This window comes from Heloderma suspectum, chromosome 5 (genome assembly GCF_057233095.1).
Source record: "Heloderma suspectum isolate Gila_16-S chromosome 5, 16-S_ref, whole genome shotgun sequence".
NCBI classification, from domain to species: Eukaryota; Metazoa; Chordata; class Lepidosauria; order Squamata; family Helodermatidae; genus Heloderma; species Heloderma suspectum.
Window position 1 is genome coordinate 144703109 of NC_139462.1, and position 23101 is coordinate 144726209.

General features: G+C 45.0%; 1 protein-coding gene across 5 annotated transcripts in view; it reads right to left on the reverse strand.

The window, feature by feature from the left end:
- ADCY1 (adenylate cyclase 1) overlaps positions 1-23101 on the reverse strand; it is a 221259-nt gene that overhangs the window by 21873 nt on the left and 176285 nt on the right. For all 5 annotated transcript variants that reach the window (XM_084857746.1, XM_084857743.1, XM_084857742.1 and 2 more), the window contains 5 exons: positions 21266-21350; positions 18744-18833; positions 10522-10778; positions 9671-9797; positions 355-471 (listed from right to left, as the gene is read on the reverse strand). In XM_084857746.1, coding sequence (XP_084713872.1) covers positions 355-471; positions 9671-9797; positions 10522-10778; positions 18744-18833; positions 21266-21350 — 676 coding nt within the window. The remainder of the gene's footprint in view (positions 1-354; positions 472-9670; positions 9798-10521; positions 10779-18743; positions 18834-21265; positions 21351-23101) is intronic.

Sequence of the window (23101 nt, forward strand, 5' to 3'; positions counted from 1 at the left end):
GCCCTGAATGGCTTGGGACCAGGCTACCTAAAGGACTGTCTCCTCCTATATGATTCTGCCCATCCACTAAGATCATTAGGAGAGGCCATTCTACATGACCTACCATCATCAAAAGTACAGTTGGTGGGAACAAGTGAAAGGGCCTTCTCTGTTGTGGCACCTACAATTGGGATCTCCCTGCCCTTGGAAATCCAGCTCGCCCTGTCTTTGCTGGGCTTTTAAATTGTTTTTAAAGTTATAATATTGTTATGATCTGATTTATGTTTTAATCTAAGAGATTAGGCACTTTGAGTGCTTTGCTGTAAAAGTGGAAAGGCAGAATACAAATCCCCGAAACAAAATTATTTTTCCTACCATGTTCCTTGGATTAGACATGAGAAAATGCTGAGCAACATGTGCTGGCAACAGATTGAAGAGAATTCTTTTGTTATCCAGTTTCACTCTCTCCATATCATCTCTCTCTTCTTCTGCCTATTTAAAAAAAGATGGCATTTTAAACAAGGAAAGCTGCAATCTTAAATGCACTTAGTAGACAGAAAGCACCTCAGGAAGCTATGAGATGCACTTCTGAGTTAACATGCATAGGATTATGCTGTAAGTGCTGAAATGCTGGATATTTTATCAGATTTATATACAGTCAGGGCCAGAAATATTGGAACAAGGATAACTGTTTTGGCAGTTGGCCTCTGTACACCACCACATTGAAGTTGAAAGGAAACACACCCAGATGGGAGCGAAGTCAGGACTTTCAGCCGTAATTCAAGGGGTTTGACAGAAGTGGGGCACTAACCATTCAGGAAGGACAGCCAGTGGCATGCACACACACCCATCATTGGTGACTCATAAGTAATGGAACAAACCAACATCATTTCAAACTTAAGGGTTGCCTTTACTACCTGGATGAAAATCCTTTGCAGTCAATGACTGCCTGAAGTCTGGAACCCATGGACATAACCAAATGCTGAGTTTCCTCCCTCGAGATGTTTTGCCAGGTCTTCACTGCAGCTGCCTTCAGCTGCTGCTTGTTTGTGGGTCTTTCTGCCTTCAGTCTTGTCTTCAGGAAGTGAAAAGCATGCTCTATTGGGTTGAGAGCAGGTGACTAACTTGGCCATTGAAGAACATCCCACTTCTTTGCCTTGAGAAACTCTTGGGTAGCTTTTGCTATTTGGGTCATTATCCATCTGCAATATGAAATGGCGTCCTATCAGTTTGGCAGCATTCAGCGGAATCTGAGCAGAAAGTATAGCCCTATACACTTCAGAATTCATCCTGCTGCTTTTATCAGCAGTCAGGTCATCAATAAACACCAGTGACCTGGCTCCACTGGCAGCCATACATGCCCATGCCATAACACTGCCTCCACCATGTTTGCCAGATGATGTGGTATGCTTTGGATCATGAGCTGTTCCTTTCCTTCTCCATACTTTTCTCTTCCCATCATTTTGCTACAAGTTAATCTTGGTTTCATCAGTCCAAAGAATCTTATTCCAGAACTGGGTAGGCTTTTTTAGGTGTTTGCTAGCAAAGGCTAATCTGGCCTTTCTGTTCTTGAGCATTACCAGTGGTTTGCACCTCATTGTGAAGCCTCTGTATTTACATTCATAAAGCCATCTCTTGACTGTAGATGTTGACAATGACATGCCTACCTCCTCAAGAGTGTTCTTGACCTGGCTAGATGTTGTGAAAGGGTTCCTCTTCACCATGAGCAGAATTCTGCGGTCATCCACTTTAGTAGTCTCCATGGTCTTCCAGGCCTTTTACTGTTGCTGAGCTTGCCAGTTAATTCCTTCTTTTTCAGGATGTTCCAAACTGTTGTGTTGGCCACTCCCACTGTTTTTGCTATGTCTCTGATGGGTTTATGTTGTTTCCTGAGCCTAATGATGGCCTCCTTCACTCGCATGGACACCTCTTTGGACCTCATGTTGGGAGTTCCAGTGAACATCTACCAAATGCAAATGTAACACTCAGAACCACCTCCAGGCCTTTTATCTGCTTGACTGGTCATGGGGTACCCAGGAAACAGGCCACACCTGGCCATGCAGCTGCTTGTCAGCCATTCATTCCATTACTTATGAGCCCCCAACGACGGGTGTGTGTGCATGCCACTGGCTGTCCTTCCTGAATGGTTAGTGCCCCACTTTTGTCAAACCCCTTGAATTACAGCTGAAAGTCCTGACTTCACTCCCATCTGGGTGTGTTTCCTTTCAACTTCAATGTGGTGGTGTACAGAAGCCAACTGCCAAAATAGTTATCCTTGTTCCAATATTTCTGGCCCTGACTGTAGTATCGTCTTCTATGCTTTATAAGATTTTCACACACAAAAATTACTTGTAACTAGGAAAGGTGAAAGAAATTTGATGCAGGGGTGCTCAACATGTTTGTACCCTTTCCACATTTAAAAGAGTGAACCCACTGAGGTGGGCACAGTCCACTAAGCAGGCCCTCCTTGATTGAACTTGCACTGGATTGCACCCCACCTCTGCCTGTTGCACCTTCCACCTTCCCAAGAATGACCAAAGTCAGTGTCACCTTGTGGGATGGGTAGATAGCAGGCAATGAAGGCCCCCCTGAAGAATGGAAGGGCTTGGTAGGTTACCAGGTGGAAGGCAAATTATGTGTTGGGCATTTTTTTACCCACCAGGGAATGATGCATATAACATCTTCTGCAGCCAAAGATTCTTGAGTACGAAAATGGCCGCTGTGCATAATTTGCCATCCACCCAGCAGCCTTCCAGGCTCTTCCGTTCTTTGGAATGTCCATATCCACCTGCTATTCACTCCCCTCTTCCCCAAGGTGAACCTTTCTTTTGGGGGCAGACATTAGTAGGGAACAGGGCTGCACTCCGTTTCTAAGGGGAGAAACTGAAAGGGGAAGTGAGTGGTTGCAAACCTATCAGGGTTTTGCAGGCATGAATTTTGAGCACCTAGAAAACCCCTTGAGGTTTTGTGGCCACTCAAAGGGCATACTTGCAAAACCCTGATGGGGCTTGTTTGCTGAGCAGGGTGGTGTTCAGTCATCCTTGCCTGTAATTGCAGTAAAAAATCTACACCTTATGGCAAAATCCTGTTATAACCTTATTTAAGGAGAAGCTAGCAGTCCAGTTTCTGAAAGTACAGTCCATTTTAAACTATTAGAAGCATACAAAAAAGGTCAGTTTGAGAGACAGTGGCTTTGAGACACGCTCTGCTGGCAACCCAATTTCAAGCAATTCTGGTGGAAAAAGTGTGTTGATTCACAAACAATGTGTGATACTCAGACTCTAGTCCATTAAGATTTGTTCCACAGCAGCTGGACTGTCATTTTTATGGTATTAAGAGCAGAGCCAGATATTTCATTAAGAAAGTTCTCTAAAATATGCAGTGCTTTGTATCTGTACCTTTATCAATCACTTCAGCACCTAAACACATAAACTCATGTGCTGAAGTTTAAGGCCATGCCTTGAAGGAAGACTCCACCCATATATCTTATGTTACCATCCCTAGCTTCCCAACTGGCAGGAAAGACGCCATGGAAATAGAAGGGCAGAGGAAATGATGGCAGACATGAACTATGATAGAAATCTCTACCCCATATTACACTCTTTGACACCAAGAGTTCAACCCCATGGCTGCCTCTCCATCCCAACTCCTTTGTAGGATGTTAATCAACAACCAACTTCCTGTTTTCCAACCCACAGTGCTCTCTTCTTCCTGTTCCTTTTAAAGCTTTGGTTATGAGGGAAAAGCAATTTTACAAAAGCATGATCTACCACCTCATTTTTACAAACCAGTCTTCTCATTTAATGTGTATTGTTGTGGTTGCTTAAACTACAAAGACACTTTGCTTAGCATCTCAAGGCAGAGGTTACTTTTTAAAAGTCCTTTAGTATTTTTAAAGAGTAGGAAAGAAATGCTGGTAACAGCTGATTCCTTAAAGATTTCTTTTGGACTCATCATTTCCTTCTGAAATAGGCTTTCAGTTCTTGCTGTAACTTAGACAGGCATTCTCAGGCAGCAACAGAAGAAAAATAGCACATTACTGAAACAAAGTTAGATGAATAAAAATATAATTTATATTCTAGCCAAAGGCCTCTGTCTTCTACCACAGAGGGGAATTTCTTGACATTTTGTATTGTTTATACTTTGCTTTCATCTTCCCTCTCCATTTCCAGAGTTGCAAATGCTACTTTTATCATCATCTGAAACAGTTTGGACAGGTAAACTCTTGAGAGTTGGAGATCTCAGTAAGAAAGAACAAAATACTGAAGTTTCTCTTTTTCTCTTCTTCTTCTTCTTCTTCTTCTTCTTGAGCATTCTTGAAGGCCATGTGAAATCAAAATAATGTATTTTCAAATGCAAACCTATAACACATGTAGTCATGTTCAGGGACAATAGTGAAACCTCATTTGGGAAGCTATTAGGGACTGATTCACACTCCAGTGAAGTCTAGCAGTGCATCAATGGAACATGGGACCATCCTGCTCATGTAGAAAGTGTTGTGTAATCAGATATACATGTGCATGCACACTCCTATATGTTCATCTCTTTACTGCATTTCTAATCCGCCCAATAACTAATGCCCACCCATGCTTTTGATGGATGCATGATGTGGGAGAGGCAGATGAGCATACGAATGCCTGGGTGTATGTACCTCATTCTATGGTATGTTCTACCTGGGGGGCAGCATGCAACAACTTAAGACTCAGTCCTGTGCTTTCCTTGTTCCCCACAGCCACGCAGGTACTGCTGGGCTGGTGTGTGAATCGGTCTATAATTTGGAATAATTTTATTAGCTTCTAATTATTGTTAATAGATTATGATGTTATTGGTTTGCCAGTTCCTTTGAAGGCCTCCCTAAAAAAGTGGAATATAAATATTTAATAATAACACCAACAACAACAGACTCTAGAGTAAATGTTTTGACAACCTGAAACACATTTCAGTACACATTTCTCCAAGGTTCTTTGAGGGCCTGCACTTAATTAAAAATCTGCTATCTTGAGAAGGGCTCACAAAGGTGGTGAAGATGGAAATAGGAAAAAGCCAAGGGCCAAAGTTCCCTAGGTTTGAATTCTTCTCTTTTCAAAGACCTCATATAGTAAAAAAAAAAAAAAGTTGCTTGAGTCCACCTCAGCTCCATAGCTCAATACAGGATAATCCATAATTCTAGTGAGAGAAATTGAGCTCAGAAGTAGTCAGAGAGCATGCATTATTTTAGGTGACAGATTGCAACCTGTGCAGGGTACCCCCAGGCAGAATGCCTTGATAGCTGCCATAGTGGAGCTGGTGGGGAGGGACTGGTCTGACTGGGAAAGTCTTCTGAGGAGATTCCGAGGAAAGTTGTTTGAAGAGATTCAGAGAGGAAAGGGATACGGGAGACTACATGGGTGGGGTTAAAAACAATGATCCAGGGGAGAGAGCAACAGCAGCCACTTTCTGCCCTCAGGCTCACACAGTAATCAACCCTCAGCAGCTCTACCTCCAAGGGAGTGACTGAGACTGAGGCCTATAGATTCCTCCCAGCCCAGGTCTGTGTGGTCACAAACAGGTCTGAAGGACTCTGACTGTTAACCTGTAGATCTATCAATTATTGGATTGCCTCCTCTCCTATTGTGTGGCTTAGAATATATACTTAGATTGCATATATCTGAGGTGCTCCTCTTGCTTCCTCCCCTCTTCTACCCCTCCCTATTAAATAGAGCCGAGCACTTGTTTTTCAATTCCATGAAGTTGCCTGCTGGTTCTTCCCTTACCTCCTTTCAGGAAACACAAGGGATGGAGGCACCACACACTTTGGGGGCCTCTGGCATTTCCCCCCTCATCCATGCCTCTACAATTTTAACCCAGATCCCATCGCTCCATCCACAACAAGGGGTTACTGGGAGGGAAAGTGCGGTTACAAATTTACAATACATTTACACACATACTCAGGAGCTTGATTTAAGCAAAAAATATTAATGTCAAAGCTTTTGGGAAATTGGGATAGGAAATCCACACATTTAAAATCTGCATTTAAATTCTCATATGACCTTGAAAACTGCTCATATGCTCTTGCAGTTAAAAACCAGTTTAAAAAAGTTCTTAACCACAGGTTAACTGGTAAATGGAGCACAGCCAGCTATCTCTAGCCTGTTAGAGGTTAGTTTATAAATAATAATTGATAGGGGCACAGGACAGCTCTGCAGTTTCAGTAGCACTGCAGAAGTCATAGTGGCTTATGCTGTTGCTAGCTAAACAAATCTGCAGGACAGGGATACTAGAGAACATAACAAGATCAATGCACACTTGGAAGCGCTTCTTTTAGGGTGCAATCCTATGCAGGTTTAGACAGAAAAAAGTCCTACAACTCCCAGAATGCCCCAGCCAGCCATCTATTTTACTTGTTTCTTTATCTTTCAGTCAGGAACTGTCTAGGTTTTACATGTGGCTCATAGGCCACACAAAGCTATGGTTTTCCCAGTAGCAATGTATGGCTGTGAGAGCTGGACTATAAGGAAGGCTGAGTGCCGAAGAATTGATGCCTTCGAACTGTGGTGCTGGAGAAGACTCTTACGAGTCCCCTGGACTGCAAGGAGGTCAAATCAGTCCATCCTAAAGGAAATCAACCCTGAGCGCTCATTGGAAGGACAGATACTGAAGCTGAAGCTCAAATATTTTGGCCACCTAATGCAAAGAGAAAACTAACTGGAAAAGACCCTGATGCTGGGAAAGACTGAAGGCAAAAGGAGAAGGGGACGGCAGAGGGTGAGATGGCTAGATAGCATCAGCGATGCAATGAATATGAACTTGAGCACGCTCCGGGAGAGAGCGGAGGACAGGAAGGCCTGGCGTGCTATGGTCCATGGGGTCACGAAGCGTCGGACACGACTGAACGACTGAACAACAACATAGGCCACAATATGGAATACATTAATACTCATATTGGGTGATCATCAGGACTTAAAACCAGTAATTTAATTTGACAATTGAACGTAATCCAAACACTATACTGTCAATGACCAGCTGGCAACCCAACAACAGTGACTGCCTATCCTCCATTTAGTGACATAGTACTTTAAATTATTAGGGCTGTCAAACATTTAAATTAGGGCTGCAACACACTTAAAGAAATGTTATTTGAGTAAGCATAAGATTTTAAGGAATTAAACTACTGACTGAATTTGCATACCCATAACACTTATTTTAATTTTATAATGCTTTAAAAAACAGAATATTGTCTTTACAGTTGTTCCTCTGATATGAAGAAAAAAATATTCACGGAAATGATTGCTCCCAGGTCCATTTCATGGTGCTTGTATTAACTGCTAAAGACCTTTACATCTAATAAAGCTGGGTCACCCATTGCCCTTAGCAATCGTCATGAGCTTGAGCCTCCTCCTCTTTCTTTGGATCATTACTGCCAGCACCCACTCTGCAAACAATGACGACACCAAAGGCCTATCTGGCTGAGGAGAACAAGCTACAGGTACCTGCTGCTGGCCTGCAAGAACTTGGTGCCACTGTGCACCTCTTGGCCACCTGTTCTACCAGGGTATTGCAGTAGACTTCAGCTGTGGCTCACTCAGTGCCAGGTTGGAGGAGTTCCACTTCAAACACACACTCACACGAACATGGGAAGCAGCACAAAAGAGCTGAGCTCTGCTGCTTTCCTCCAAGTGCTCTTCCCAGTAACCTCTGTGTTATTGAGGGCTCCCTTCTGTTTTCTAGTGTAAGCAGCACCCGGCTAACAAGAGGAGAGAATCTGAAGATAGCAGAGCCATGAGGACTTTAAATGGAAGGTCGGTGAATAGAGTGGCAATGGCCAATTAATCAGTTTTAATTTTAGCTGAGTTATCTGTCTTTTACCTGATTGATTTTTTAAATGTACATATGATCAAACACACAATATAGGTGCCTCAAAGTCTTAACTTTCAGTCCCACCAATTAAAACTGGCTCCAGCTAATCAACTGACTAAGCATTTTGTTAATAAAACTACCACTTAAATGGACTAAATACTGCAGATCCAAGAAAATACAGAAACTCACAACAATGAAAGCATTTTAAAACACACTTAAAATGCTGTGGAACTTCAAAATCAATTCATCGCCATTGTGCACATATGAAGCTTTAACATTAAATAAAATAGGTACCCTCTCCTTGTGCAAGATGTCTACTGCCTAGAGAAGGTTGAGAAGCCATACCTTGCATATCTATAACTGATGTGTAAAAATATAAATCTGACCTAATACCAGCAATAACTTCATATAACCTCAAGAGGGCAGTAAAACCACAAAGGAAAAAACAAACCAAGCTGTCTCCTCCTGGAATAGGTCGGGTGTCCACAAACGTCTATGCTATGGCCTCAAATCCCTGCAAAATACCAGTGGCAAACACTACAGAAATTTAAAGACATATGTAACAGAAATCAATCACACAATCCAGTTGAAGTTAAGCATTCAGTGCTACTGATCTTACTGGGAGATATTTGAACATCTGCTTTACAGACCCTCATGTCCAAGTACAGACTTAGACGGCCTGCAGAGGACATGCTTGTATTTCAGAGATTATGAGTGATTCAGGAAAATGGGTAAGAGGGCCTACAGTGGCTTGAGCAATCAATCTGATGCCTCCATGTACCCCTAGCAGGATGGTGCCTGGTGTTCTTTGTTCTCTCCCCGTATCACAGATGATTATTAGAGGTGCACAAAACATAATAATAGCTCCTACGGAACATCCAATACTCTTAAAAGTGCTCAAATGAACAAGATGTGCTGAGGAAAGTGTGTGGAATAACAGCTTATTATACTTACATACATTACTTAACAGCACCATCCTATCCTTGGAATTAAGTGCCACTGTGTTCAATCGGGCTTACTCCCAGAAAAGTGAACATAGGCTCACAGCCTCAATCAGTTTCTAGCATCATAATTTTCAGAAGCAATGACTTATTTCATTCTGGGGCATTTGGAAAGGCTGTTACGAATGTCTTTCCTTAAGAACTTGCAATCAGGGAAAGGATGCCATAACCTATGCTAGTGATATTGGGGCATGGGCCTTTGCTCAGTGGAAAAGCACATGCTCATCATGCAAAAGGTCCCAGCTTCAATTCATGGCATGATCTCCAAGTAGGGCTGGGCAAGTCCCCTCTCTGAAACCCTGGAGAGCCACTGCTGCTCTGTGAAGAGTGAAGACAATAGTGAGTTCGACGGACCAACGGTCTGACTTGGTAGATGGCAACGCCTACATTCCTGTGATATTTTAATTGTTCCTAATTGGTGGGGCTGAAAAAATTCCAAGTATCTTGTCACTCTGGTCCAGGATTTGGGACAAACAGACAAAAAAACCCTCATTCCATACCATATACATTTCTACCACTGCTAGCACAGGGATGGGTTACAGCTGAATAGGACTGTAGGGAAGGAGGCAGCAGCCTGAGGCAAGAGTGAAGTTGAGACACCTGGCAAGAGGTGAGGGTACCTGTCCCATGGAAAAAACAGGGGGCAAGGGGAAGAAAGGGGAAGCAAAGCTACCTAGGAAGGGAAGTTGGGGCTGGCTGTATCCCCTCAGGTACAGCCCATATATCCACATTTCCATACATATTCCTACCATTTGGTGGGCTAATTAATTTTTTTTCTAGTCTTGTATACAGTAAGAGGCAACAGAAAAGACAAACTCAACATGGTGTTTTAGAAGGGGAAAAGGGTGTCTTGCCTGCACAGCCCAGAGGTAGTCTAGACGTAGCTTCAAATCCACCTGCCTGGAATGAAGTGCCAAAGCACAGGAAAACAGCAAGATGGCTAATATGGGTTCATAGCCACGTATATAAAAGGAATCACCCCTTTAAAAAGAAAGAAACGATGCATGTGAGGGTTTTTTTTTTTAATCCAATGTCATCCTGAAAAGGTATATGAAAATAATAAACCTGATCATTCCAGCCCTCTAACACTTTTGGGATTCAGGATGTATAGTGTGGCTGACTAAAATGGACACCATGGGCACACAGCATACAGTACAAAAGAGAAATGTGAAGTAGAAGAAGGAGGCAACAACTGAGCCTTCTAGATTTGTGGGGGAGACGCTTCCCTCACCTCTCACAAGTTCTGCTTCTCTCCCAGTCCCTCTCTGTTGTCATCTTCTCCTCTGGGAGAGAAGCTGAAGTGAAGGAAGTTGGGATAAGTCTACTTCAATAATAGTCACAAGCTTATGATAGTGTGGAGACTGATACCAGGGACAACAAATAATGATGCTTTACAGAGTCAACATAAGAAAAAGTTAATTCCCTGCACCACAGGCCTTACAATGGAATGGAAGAAACAACAGAAGTTGGGGAGGAAGGCAAAGGCGAGGAAAACAAGGGATGAATACAAGCAAATGCAGTTACACGTACTGGAGTTTTGTTCTGACTATGGATGAAGACTAAGCAATTAAAGGCCATTTTGGTTCTGTCTCCAAAATCCCTCACAAAGATTAAAATCCCTACTTTGTACAAAAGGATCGCATTGGAAGGGAATAAAATATGGAAACAATTGTTAAGCTTATCCTTAATTATGCAATTCACTTACCCCACTGCTTTTCGATATCCACTGAGTTCCAAAATGACTATGTACAAAATTGTTACCAAAAGCAGGAGGATGATTTTTGGCAAGGAAGATACACGCAAAAATATTGCCAGGGTCAGAGTCCCCACAACGCAGGAGAGAAATGCATAATGGGATGCATCGCATGGAAGTTCATTCATTGTCTTATTGGTCCCACCGGGAGAAATGATAACTATGGAGCTGCTGGAATTAGTACTCCAGACCCAAGGCATACAACCAACCTGGGGGAAAATGTGGAGTAGAGAGCTGAATGTAAAAAATAAACCATGCTTATTAGTAAAAGACCTCAATCAGGCTTGGTTTACACATGCATGTCCTTCATTTGATTCTTGCAGTATTAACAGACAAACTAGATGTGATGCTAAATGTGTAATTTGCAGTTGCATCTTTTTTTTTTTTTTTTACAAAAAAAAGGTTTAACTCTTTCCTCCTCTACTATGGACCTGGTAAAAAACCCCTCCCTCTCACTCAGACAGTGGCTATTAGCCCTGGGAGGAAAACTCCCATAGGTGCCAAAGGGAGTTTCCTTTCAAGGTTGAAAAGCAGGGGTGTGTGTGTGTGTGTGTGTGGAGTTACCAGGACCATGGCAGGGGAGAAAAGGGTTAAATCCCCTCCCTCCAATTCTGACTAAAATCCCCCCCCCTGCACATTTGCTTTTAACTTTTTTTTTAAAAAAGTAAAAAATACTTAACAGCAAATGATATGTTTAGTGTCATGTCAAGTGAGGTTCTAAGTTGTGACTTGCATGTGTGAATGAGCCATCAGAGATCCAACACTATGGACAGAACTTTCATATGATCTTATATCAACACTTTTTGAATGGAGTCCATTTACAGATTTGGCTGCAAATCACCAAATAATCAAGTGCTGAGTTATCAACTGATGTACATTCATGCCTGAACCAGTCCAAAATCTTTGAACCCAGATTCCTCGATTTCTTTTCCTTGCTTTTACAAAGTAAGCATCCCTTCAACTCACAAGCAAAGCAGGAGAATGTAGTGGCAGCACAAGACAATGAACTATACTCCATCACATAAACAAGGGAATCGTATGGGCTGCCGTAAAGGAAAAGACAGCCTAAAAAGGCAATTAAGGGCTCCTTCACAGGGAGCTTTTATCCTGCTATTGAGATTCATCACTCACAGAAGTTTGCAGGTCCTTTTCATGACCTCGTTAACCCTCAGGGCACATCCAGAGGTATTTCCTGTAGGGATGTACGAAAGTCACTTACCTGGTCCCGCAGCTTGCTTCGCGGTGGGGGGGAGGCGCTTCGGTTTTCCCCCCGAAGTTCAGGCCGGGGGGGGAGGTGCCCCGCCTCGCCCGGCCGAAATTCAGGCCAGGGAGAAGCGCCCCGTCTCCCTGGCCACGAAATAAAAAAGTGAATGTTAAAAACACACACACACACGTGATAGGCTACGTAACGATTTACGTAGCCTATCATGGCTAGATTTCCAAAGTCAGCCGTGATAGGCTACGTAAATCGTTACGTAGCCTATCACGGGTGACTTTGAAGAAAAAAAAAAGCGCGTACGCAAATGGCGGCGCCCATTTTGGCCCAGGTAGTCTATGTAAAGATTTACGTAGACTATGGCGAAAATAAGGGCAACGCAAAATAGCGTTGCCCTTATTTTCGCCGTAGTCTACGTAAATCTTTACGTAGACTACCCGGGCCAAAATAAGGAACGCAAACGGCGGCGCCCATGGGCGCCGCCATTTGCGTACGCGCGTTTTTCCCCCACCCAAAGTCATCCGTGATAGGCTACGTAACGATTTACGTAGCCTATCACGGCTGACTTTGGAAATCTAGCCATGATAGGCTACGTAAATAGTTACATAGCCTATCACGTGTGTGTGTGTGTTTTTAACATTCACTTTGTAATGGCGGTGGCGGCAGCCGGTCGGAAGACTGGCCGCCGCCCCCGCCGAAACGCCGCTGGGACCTGCCGCCGAGAGGGACATTCGAGGGAGGTAAGTCCCATCCCGGGGGGGGGGGGGGGCTAAAGAACCATTTTTAAAGTCGGTTACGCTATTAAAACAGCCACTAGATGGTGCTGTTTCATTGTGTTCTGTGGAACCTGAAAATTAGGGTTGGCGGAGAATTCCTCCCCGAAACTTCGGGGGGCCGAGCGCCAACGTGTTCGGCCCTCCGAAGTAGTTTCGGGGAGAAATTCTCCGCACCCCCCCCACCCTCCCCGGGACGGGACTTACCTTTCCCGAATGTCCCTCCCGGCGGCGGTTCGTCGGGTCTTCGTCAGGGGCGGGGGCGGCAGCCGATCTTTTGACCGGCTGCCGCCGCCGCCATTCCAATAAAACTAAAAAAAAAACAAACGCCCCCGTGATAGGCTACGTGACGATTAACGTAGCCTATCACGGCTAGATTTGCAAAGTCAGCCGTGATAGGCTACGTTAATCGTCACGTAGCCTATCACGGGGGCGTTTTTTTTAAAAAACTTTTAATTTTGCGGCCGGGCAAGGCGAGGCGCCTCCCCCCCGGCCTGAACTTCGGGGGGAGAGCAGCGAAGCGCCTCCCCCCCACCGCGAAAAGCTGCGAGACCAGGTAAGTGACTTTCGTGCACTCCTACTGAAAATTTAAAGCTTCCCCTCTCAGCAATCACATGGTCGCAGACTGGGGGAAGGCTGGAAAGGCTCCAGAACGGGAGGACTGTGAGGTTTTTCTTTAGTGTAAAGGCAGCCTACGTGTTATATTTTGTAAACAATTACAATAATTTAAGGGCCAGGAAACATTTAAAAAGTGTAAGCTCATACATTTAGTGGGCTATCAAATAATGCCAACAGTTAAGCAACAAGGTGAACAGAAAGCTATTTCTAACTTAGTTCAATATTCTACCTAAAATTAACTTTTCTTATGAAGCAGCAGGTAGAGCAAACAGTAGGTCTAACGTCAGACTATTGGGGTGATCATATTGAAGTATCGCCTTATTCAGTAAATGTAAAGAAGTCTGGCATGCAATCCTGCTGCCCCGCTGTACATTCAGTATACACTCATTTACAAGTATGTGAATAGGTCCTCTGTGTTTGTGATAGTATATATGCCTCTTTGTAACAGTAGGGGTATGTGTGTGTGTGTGGGGGGGCTTGCATGTCTGTAAAAAATAAAACATGCAACAAACTGGTTAATTCAAGCTTCTGCTCTATGTTTGTGAAGCAGCCACTCAAGGATCTTTTCTACATTTCAGTGAGCAGATTTTCATGCCCATCTTAGAGATTCGGAAACCATGAGGCGTGTGTCCTTGGCCAATACTTCCATATAGATTAGGATCAGTTATACATGGAGAAAAATCATGGTAAAGTTTTTCCACTCGATGAAGATGGAGGGTTGCATGCCTGAATGCTCCTCATGAAAGAAGCTCCCTATATATAGAAAAATGGCATGTCAGGGTGATGGCTATGCTGAACCCTTCTTGCCTGATATACTAGTTTCCTAGACACAGGGAATCTTGGGCAGAGGGAGAGGATTCAAAAGTTTGCAATGTCCCCCCTGCACTTTGAAATTGAACAGTCCAGGAAAACCTTTACCGCCTTGATTTTGCTGCCTGTATGAACTGACTGACCCTCAGCAGCAGTAGCAGCAGAGAGAAATCAATAGGGTGGCATATGCCACCATAGTTTAGAGATGACAGTCCTTTATTTGAAGGGCTCAGAGCATGGTCCTCTGTTTGAAGGCACTCTTTAATTGAAGAACTCTGCAGTCCAAGTCCAGTTTAAAGATATAAAACTATAACTTGTCCATCAACAGCGAGCCTCTGGACAGCAGACTGAGTTGGCACAGAGGTCACCTAATCACAGTGGGCTTGTTTGCACGATCACGATGGCTTATTTCCCTCGCTGCATGTGCTGGTTGCATGCCGGGGGAATTTTCATAATTACTCTTGCCAGCACTGCTTGCCGTGTCATGCAAACCCAGCAAGGGTGGCTCGTTGCCATGGTTAACAAGCCACTCTAGACCCCTACAACCCCTTTTTGGAGCCTGAGGATGTGGACAAGATGCTTGCATCTGTTTGACCCACCAGTACATGCTGTCTCGATTCTTGCCCATCATCGCTTATTTGAGCTAGACACCCGGGGTGGGGTGGGGTGGTGGTGACTAGGGATGGCAGAGAATTCTGCCACGGATCTCGGTGAGGCTGAATGCCAGTGCATTCGGCCCCCCGAACTCCGTGGTGGAATGGACTGCCCCCCGCCCCCCCGCGGATCCCCCCCGGGACGAGACTTACCTGGGGCGGATCTTCTGGGCGGCGGCGGCTGCAGCGGCGGCGGCTGCGGCAGCCGGTCTTCCGACCGGCTGCAGCCGCCACCATTTCCAGTGTTAAAAAAAAAAGAAGACGTGATAGGCTACGTAAATCTTTACGTAGCCTATCACGTCTGACTTTTAAAAAAAAAAGCGCGTACACAAATGGCGGTGGCTACGGCCACTAGGGATGGCGGAGAATTTCTCTCCGAAACTTCGGGGGGCCGAGCGCCAACGTGTTCGGCCCCCCGAACAAGTTTCGGGGAGAAATCCTCCGCCCCCCCGCCCCCCCCCCCGGGACGGGACTTACCTTCACCGAATGTCCCTCCCGGTGGCTGGTCCGGCCGGCAGTTCGGCGGGTGTTCGAGCGAGGCGGGAGCGGCAGCCACTCTTTCGACCGGCTGCCACCGCCGCCATTGCAATAAAAGAAAAAAAAAAAAACGCCCCCTGATAGGCTACGTGACGATTCACGTAGCCTATCACGGCTAGATTTGCAAAGTCAGCTGTGATAGGCTACGTCAATCGTCACGTAGCCTATCACGGGTGACTTTAAAAAAAAAAGAGTGTACGGATAATGGCGGCCCCCATAGGGAGCCGCCATTCCCGTTCCTTATTTGGTCACTGTAGTCTACGTAAATGTTTACGTAGACTACAGCGACTAAATAAGGAACGTGAATGGCGGCTCCCTATGGGGGCCGCCATTCGCGTACGCGCTTTTTTTTTTTAAAGTCACCCGTGATAGGCTACGTGACGATTGACGTAGCCTATCATGGCTGACTTTGGAAATCTAGCCGTGATAGGCTACGTGAATCGTCACGTAGCCTATCAGGGGGCGTTTTTTTTTTTACTTTCGCGTTTGCGGCCGGGCGAGGCGAGGCGCCTCCTCCCCAGCCTGAATTTTGGCCGGGCGAGGCGGGAAGCCTCCCCCCCGGCCTGAATTTCGGCTGGGCGAGGCGGGAAGCCTCCCCCCCGGCCTGAACTTCACGGGGGGAGCAGCGAAGCGCCTCCCCCCCACCGCGAACGGCCTTCGACGACAGGTAAGTGACTTTCGTCCACCCCTAACGGCCACTGCCATTTGCGTTCCTTATTTTGGCCCGTCTTACTCTACATAAATATTTACGTAGACTAAGACGGGCCAAAATAAGGAACGCAAATAGCGTCTGCTACGCTATTTGCATGCCCCTTATTTTCACCGTCTTAGTCTACGTAAATATTTACGTAGACTAAGATGGGCCAAAATAAGGAACGCAAATGGCGGCGGCCATAGCGGCCATTTGCATACGTGCTTTCTTTTGTTTGTTTTAAGTCAGACGTGATAGGCTACATAAAGATTTAAATAGCTTATCATGGCTGACTACAGGGACACAAACGGCAGCGGCTACCGCCACCACCATTTGCGTCCCTGCTAGCCAGCGGCCGGATGTCCGGCTGCTGGCGGAGCTGGCCGGCGGCTCCGCGGAATCCCCGTGGAGTGGAGCCAGCTGGCCAGGATTCTGGGGGGGAGGGAAGGAGTGCCTCCCCCCCGCCAGTGGAACCCAGCGGAGCCAGGTAAGGCCAATTTCGTACATCCCTAGTGGTGACTAGATGGATCAGAGGAGTGGTGAATGCATCGTTATGTGATAGGGTGGTGCTTCCTGCCTTGAAGGAGGCAGTGGTGCAACCATTCCTGAAAAGACACTCCTTTGATCCAGAGATCTATGCTAACTATCGTCTGGTCACAAATACTGCATTCTTGAGTAAGGCGCTCGAGAATGGTGGCGTCTCAGTTGCAGGTGCTCTTGAATGAAACTGATTATCTGGATCCATTCCAGCCTGGATTCAGGCCTCATTTTGGGACAGAATCGGCCTTGGTCGCCTTGACGGATGACCTTCTTCAGGAAAGGGCCAGGGAGAGTGTGACTCTGTTACTTCTTCTTGATCTCTGTTACTTCTTCTTGATCTCTCAGTGGCTTTTGATACCATTGACCACAGTATCCTCCTGGACCACCTCCGTGAGGTGGGAGTTGGAGGTAGTCGTTTGATGCATACTTGTGGGGTCAGTTCCAGAGAAGAGCATTGGGTGACTGCACCTCAGCCTCATAGCAGCTGAACTGTGGGGTACCACGGGACACCATCTTGTCCCCAATGCTATTTAATATCAATATGAAGCTTCTGGGAGTGGTCATTAGGAGTTTTGGGGTAAGGTGTCACCAGTCTGCTGATGACACCCAGCTCTATTTGTCGGTGACGTCTGAAATGGGAGAGGCCATGCATGTTCTGAACTGGTACCTGGATGCAGTTATGATTGGCTTGGATGAGGGCCAATAAACTGAACCTGAAACCTGATAAGACAGGTCTGGGAACTGGGGTGTTTGTCTTTTCTCGATGGGGTTGCACTCCCTCTGAAGAAGCAGGTCCATAGTTTGGGGGTGCTCCGGGATCTATCTTTGTCACTGGAGGCACAGGTGGCTTTGGTAGGCTGGAGCACCCATTACCAACTCCAGTTGGTATGCCAATTATGCCCATTCCTGGATAGGGATAGCTTAGCCATGGTGATCCATGCACTGGTAACCTTATGATTAGACTACTGCAATGCACTCTATGTGGGGGTACCTTCGTGTGTGGTTCAGAAGCTGCAGCTAGTGCAGAATGCAGCAGCTAGGGTGCTCGCTGGGACACCTAGCTATGCTCACATAATGCCTGTGTTAAAACAACTGCACTGGCTCCCTATTAGCTACCGAGCCACGTACAAGGTTATGTTATTATCGTATAAAGCCCTAAACAACTTGGGACAAGGATATCGCTTTCCCTTATATATACCCAGGTGATATCTAAGATCATAAGAGGAGGCCTTCCTGGTTATTGCAAAATGAAAGGAATGTCACCATGAAGAACCCTGATGGCAGGCCTTCTCTCTAGTGGGGCCCACCCTCTGGAAAATTCTCCCCCATGCAGTTTGGGAGGCAGAAATGTGGCATCTTTCAAGTGCCTCCTAAAAACGCACCTTTTCACCCAGGCTTTCCCTGGGTTGTTACAGTTGTTGGGTTTTACATGCTAATTTTAAATTTTAAAGTCTTATATTATGTTTTATGTTGTATCATGTTGTATTTTATGGTTTTAATTGTTGTGAACTGCCCAGAGAGCCTTGGCTGTTGGGCAGTATATAAATGTTATAAATAAACAAATAAATACAACAGCCCATGGGTTCTGGGTGGCTTGTTAAACACAGCAACGAGCCCCTCTTGCCAGGTTCACATGAACTAAATTTGTGTTAGAGCATGCCTGAAGCAAATTGATGATAGTGTCTCTCTTTCTGTAACTTATTGTCAGGGATGAGTCTAAGTGCCTTGAGATGTCTGACAGCTCTGATTCTGAATCAGAGTGCGAGCAGCAGCTAGATTAGAGGCCGCAGGAGGTACCCTCCCTAGTGAGCCAAAATGCTGGAAGAGAGTCCTCCTAAGACCTTGACCAACAGGTGGCCCAGACTGAGTCCCTGCCCCTCCCCTCCACCGTAAGAATGCAAGTTTCTGAGGAGGAAGAGTTGCGTGACTTGAGAGACGCTAGGGCACAACGCAAACCAAAGTGGGGAAATTTAGGGGTAGGGCTCAGACCCTCCACCCAGATAGCCAGTCTTGGAAGGCAACATAGGAGGGAGCCACCCTAAGGGAGGGGCATCACTGCAAAGCTAGCTTGGCCGGGAGGTTCGTACCCCAAACTGCCAGCAACTTTCTCTCCCTCTGGTTCATCTCTTCTGCTTAGAGATAGTTCATTAGTTGTTTAGAGACTGGGGGCAGCCTGAGAATTTTCCTTGAATCTGCGTTTGTAGAAAGACTAGGCTCTAGCAAAATAAAGTTGTATTAGCCTGAAGCTTTGTCTATTGTGGTGTTGACTGCAAAAGGAAAGGATGATCCAATTCTGACAATTATGTAACAATTGGTTTACAGTTATATATACTCACCACACAGCCTTGTGCCACTGAGTAAATTAAGATCACAATAAAAACACACAAAATGGTACGAATTTGTATTGTCAGGCACCCTGGAAAACACTGAAAGAAGAACAACAACATATTTTTAAGTTAAGTGATCCTAAGCCTTCCAAAAATATGGTAGGTTACACTATATTCTATAAAAATGGTAAATTGGCAAGGGAATTACATTCATTATCTAATGCACAAAGTCATAGCTATCACTATGCATGGATACTTAAGGAGATGATGCTTTTAAAAGAATAATAATATATATTTAAAACAAGTTGATTAATATTTCAGTACTCTCCTGTTCATGATAAATTCAGCAAGCTAAGCATCAGCCATTCATTCTGTTCATGTGAAAGAGGCTCATTCTCTCCCACATGGATAAGGAGAGAAGTATGCACCTAAAATGTAAAGGGTGGATGCAATATATATGTTTGCAAAGATATGAATTAAGGTCGCCCCTGCCATTACATGAGATGAAGCAGCCTGTCTCAGGTGGCAGACTAAAAGGCAGCAAATGGTCAATTATTTAGTGTGTTATTATATTTTTATCATCATGGGGAGTACTGCTCGTATTTTCTACCTCATGCAATGCAGCTGCTCAGCCTGTAATCTGGAGGAGGAGGCTGGGAGGGGAGGGTGCTTTTTAACCCTTTGCTCTTGGGCCACTTTCTCATCAAACACTGTCCTCCCAAACTAAGGCGTCTAATATGCACTTTCAGATGTGCACTTTCAGAAAGCGAGAACTGGCTGTGTCTCCCTGTGGGTGCATCTGGAGTGGGGTAGGGCAGCGTTCAAAGCTCTACTTTTACAAGCAGGAGGCTATCCAGAGTGAGTGAGTGAGCAGGTGCAGAGTGGGGGGTGACCTACTGAGTGGGGAGGGGGCTGAATGAATTGGGGGCATGCTGGTTGTGGAAAATGGGTGAATGGGGGTGACAGCTATATGGTGACCAGGTGCTCCGCTGGCTTTTCCCCTGTGGGCTGGCATGCAGCTGGCTTTTCCCCTCTGGTGGGCAGCAATCTGATCAGTCCAGCTCTGCTCCTCTTCATTTGCGAGGAGAGTGGGGAAGCTGTCAGCCCAGGCTCGAACTGCTTTGCAAGGTAGGGATTCATTCTACCTGACTTGAGTGCCAGCTAGGGGAATTTCTCTTCTTCCCCTGCAAACTGGTGGAAGCTGGAAGCAAACTGCAACAGGTGGATGCCTGGATTCCAACTGCTTTGCAAAGCCAAGGATCACCTGCCTTCCTTGCAAGGTTCTCCAATCTTGGATGCCAGTGAGTTGAGAGAGGAGGGCAGAAACTGTCAGTTGGCCTCTCTCCTCCTTTTCTGAGTCGTATGACAGCTAAAAAGCTATTTCCTTTTTTAGCAGAGGGGAAGGAAGGAGGGCCCTGCTTCAACAGACAACCCAATCCCTGACACTTAAAGAAATGGACCCCCACCCACCCCATGTGAGCCCAAAACAACCCGTTTGGATCATCACAGTCTGTTTCTACCTGGTTTGGGTTTTTTTAAACCCCCCTCAGGATTATTTCTCCAGATTTGTTATACTTTTGCATATCTTGAGGTTTCCCCAAGCCTGCTCATAATTCCCTCTTTTGTGTGGCTGCTGCCATTCTGGCTACATAAGCACTAGCACTCTCCCCTCCAGATTGCAAATAGTTATAATATCAGCAAGGGAATGCTGTCAACACAGCTAGATGCAGAGGAGTCTAAACTGATCTGTAAAATAATCACCAGCACGAAAATTTGTCCTTGTAAGGTATCAAAAAGATGCAAATATTAGTGCATTTGTAAAGATGACTCTAGCAAACCTGTGTTATTTCTTCACTTAAAACACTTAAGCTTACAGAACAAGCTAGGCTAGGGCACAATGGCCTGGATCCAAAGAACTGCACAACTAGCTCCACATGCTCAGTGAAGCTTTGGGTTTTCTCATACAGCACCACTCCAAGCCACATGGCAAACCACTTTTGAAAATGAGGAGAATTTGAAAAAGTTTGCGATATGAGGGCCTGCTGTTCAAAGAAAATAATTCTTAAAAAATCACCCTGGGTTCGCCTGAGCCTTCAGGCACACCTGAAGCAGCTCTTTGGATCCCAGCCTATAGCAAACTATGAGGACAGCAGAAATCGACACACCCCTTTGAAGTTAAAATAAATAAAATCTGAAGTTCCCAAGGATTCAGAGCAGAAAGCTCTTCAAGTGCCTATCGGTTCTCGGGTGGGGTGGGACGGAGGCCAGATGAACTGATCTAGTACTCTTCCATCAGAAGGAAACAGACCAGGTAAAGGCTGCCCCTGGAAATTCTTTTTTGTGGAAATTGGGAAATGTGAAATTTTATGACTTATAAAAGCTCTACGCTATACTAGGTATTATACATTAATAAAATTAAACAGGTTCATGCCTGCAGGCATGCAATGTAGCAGAAGTGAAATCAAGATTTGTGTAATGGTTAGGTAAGTCTCTTATCACAATAAGACGTCACAGCATTGCTGATCACTTACTTGTACTCGAGTGACATGTAGATACATTATACATGCCACCAGGAAGCATATGCAGAACACCAAGAGGACAAGGACTATGGTACTCCTAGAAGGAACACACAGAAACTGAGTCATGGAGCATACCCCAAGCACTGGGTTTTGGCTAAGTATAAAGTATTTTCCCTTATTACTTAACAAGGAAAGTAACAGATACAGTGGATCTCTTAATGTTGTCTTCTGAATTTTCCTTTCTCTGATGCTGAACATTTTCAATGGAATTGTAATTCTTAACATGGCAATACTTATTCAAATACATAATCAATGGATTTTAGGGCCAAAAGAGACATTACGTTAAATCTGTATCTATCAGCTATGCATATTTATTCTAAAGTAGGCACAGGGGGTCTACTGTAGTGTGGTGGGGTAGGTGGGCTTTAACCCTCCCCTGTGCTATGGGCCCAATCAAAGGTCATCAAAGGATGCTGGATGGTGGAAGATTCAGGACAGATAAAAGGAAACATTTCTTCATACAGCACATAGTTAAACAACGAAATGCTCTACCACAAGATGTGGTGATGGCCACTAGCTTAGATGTCTTTAGACAAATTCTTGGAGTATAAGTCACAGCTACTAGTCTTTGATGGCTATATGCTACCTCCATTACTCGGGAACAGTGGGAGAGAGCTGTTATTTTCATATTCTGCCTATAGGCTTCTCACAGGCATCTGGTTGGCCACTGTGGGAAACCAGATTCTAGACGAGATAGGCCTTTTGTCTGATCCAGCAAGGCTCTTCCGATTTTCTTGTGGTAGCTTATACTATCTCTCACTGTTTACCACTAGCTTTGAGTGATACAATAGAATGTGACATCTTTTCTTTGAAGAGAAGATGAAAAGAGCTTCACCTCATTACTCAGCCAATAGTAGGTGTGAAATTAATAACTTCACTGAGTGTCTCACAAAATGAGAGTTGTTTTGTCTAGTAGATATGCCAAGCCTGGGATGAGCTAAAGCCAAGGCTGGGGAAGAATGCTGGCCTTGTTACCAGGCGACAGAGATACACACCTTTGAATCATGGCAAGGAGCTGAGAAGGAAGCAGGAAACAGGGATTGGCTGAAAGGCAGAAAAGGGCTTGAGGCCTTCCAAAGCCTGGAAGCAGCAACAAACCTGAGTTTTACACCACTAACCACAAGTGTGTAATTGACATACTCAGTGTGGGGTCTTGCTGAGCACTCAAAAACCACCATGGTCATTCTCATTCAAAACGTATGCCAAAAGTCTGTACCAGTTTTGTAGTGTTTTGCATCGCCAACCCCGAGTTTTGCACCACCACCACCAAGTGTGTAACTGACATATCCAATCGAGGTTGCTAGCATGGATGTATGAGAATTTCATTGTGATTTGTTCAGAATTTGCCCTGTTCACAACCCCAAACGTGAAATATAAAACACCTGGGGGAAGTGACAAAACAGAGGTGCCCTTTAAAATATCTTTTGATCCACTGAGAACAGGGAGTGAACCTATGGAATGAGAAAGCAGCACAAGATTAGGGGTTTGTTGCACATACCAAATCTCGGCATAGATTATCTGATGAGATACAATAATATGCATTTTGCGGCATTAACTTGGAACCCCAATTGGATATCTCAGTTACACATTACAAAACTACTATAAAAACTTGGTATAGGTTTTGAGTGAAAATGACAATATTGTGTTTCTGGGTGTTAACTAGGAACCCCAACTGGATATGTCAGTTACACACTTGCAGGTGGTTGTGCAAAACTTGGGATTGACAGTGCAAAATACTGGAAAACTAGTACAATACTTTGGCATAGGTTTTCAGGGTTTAGGGGTTCG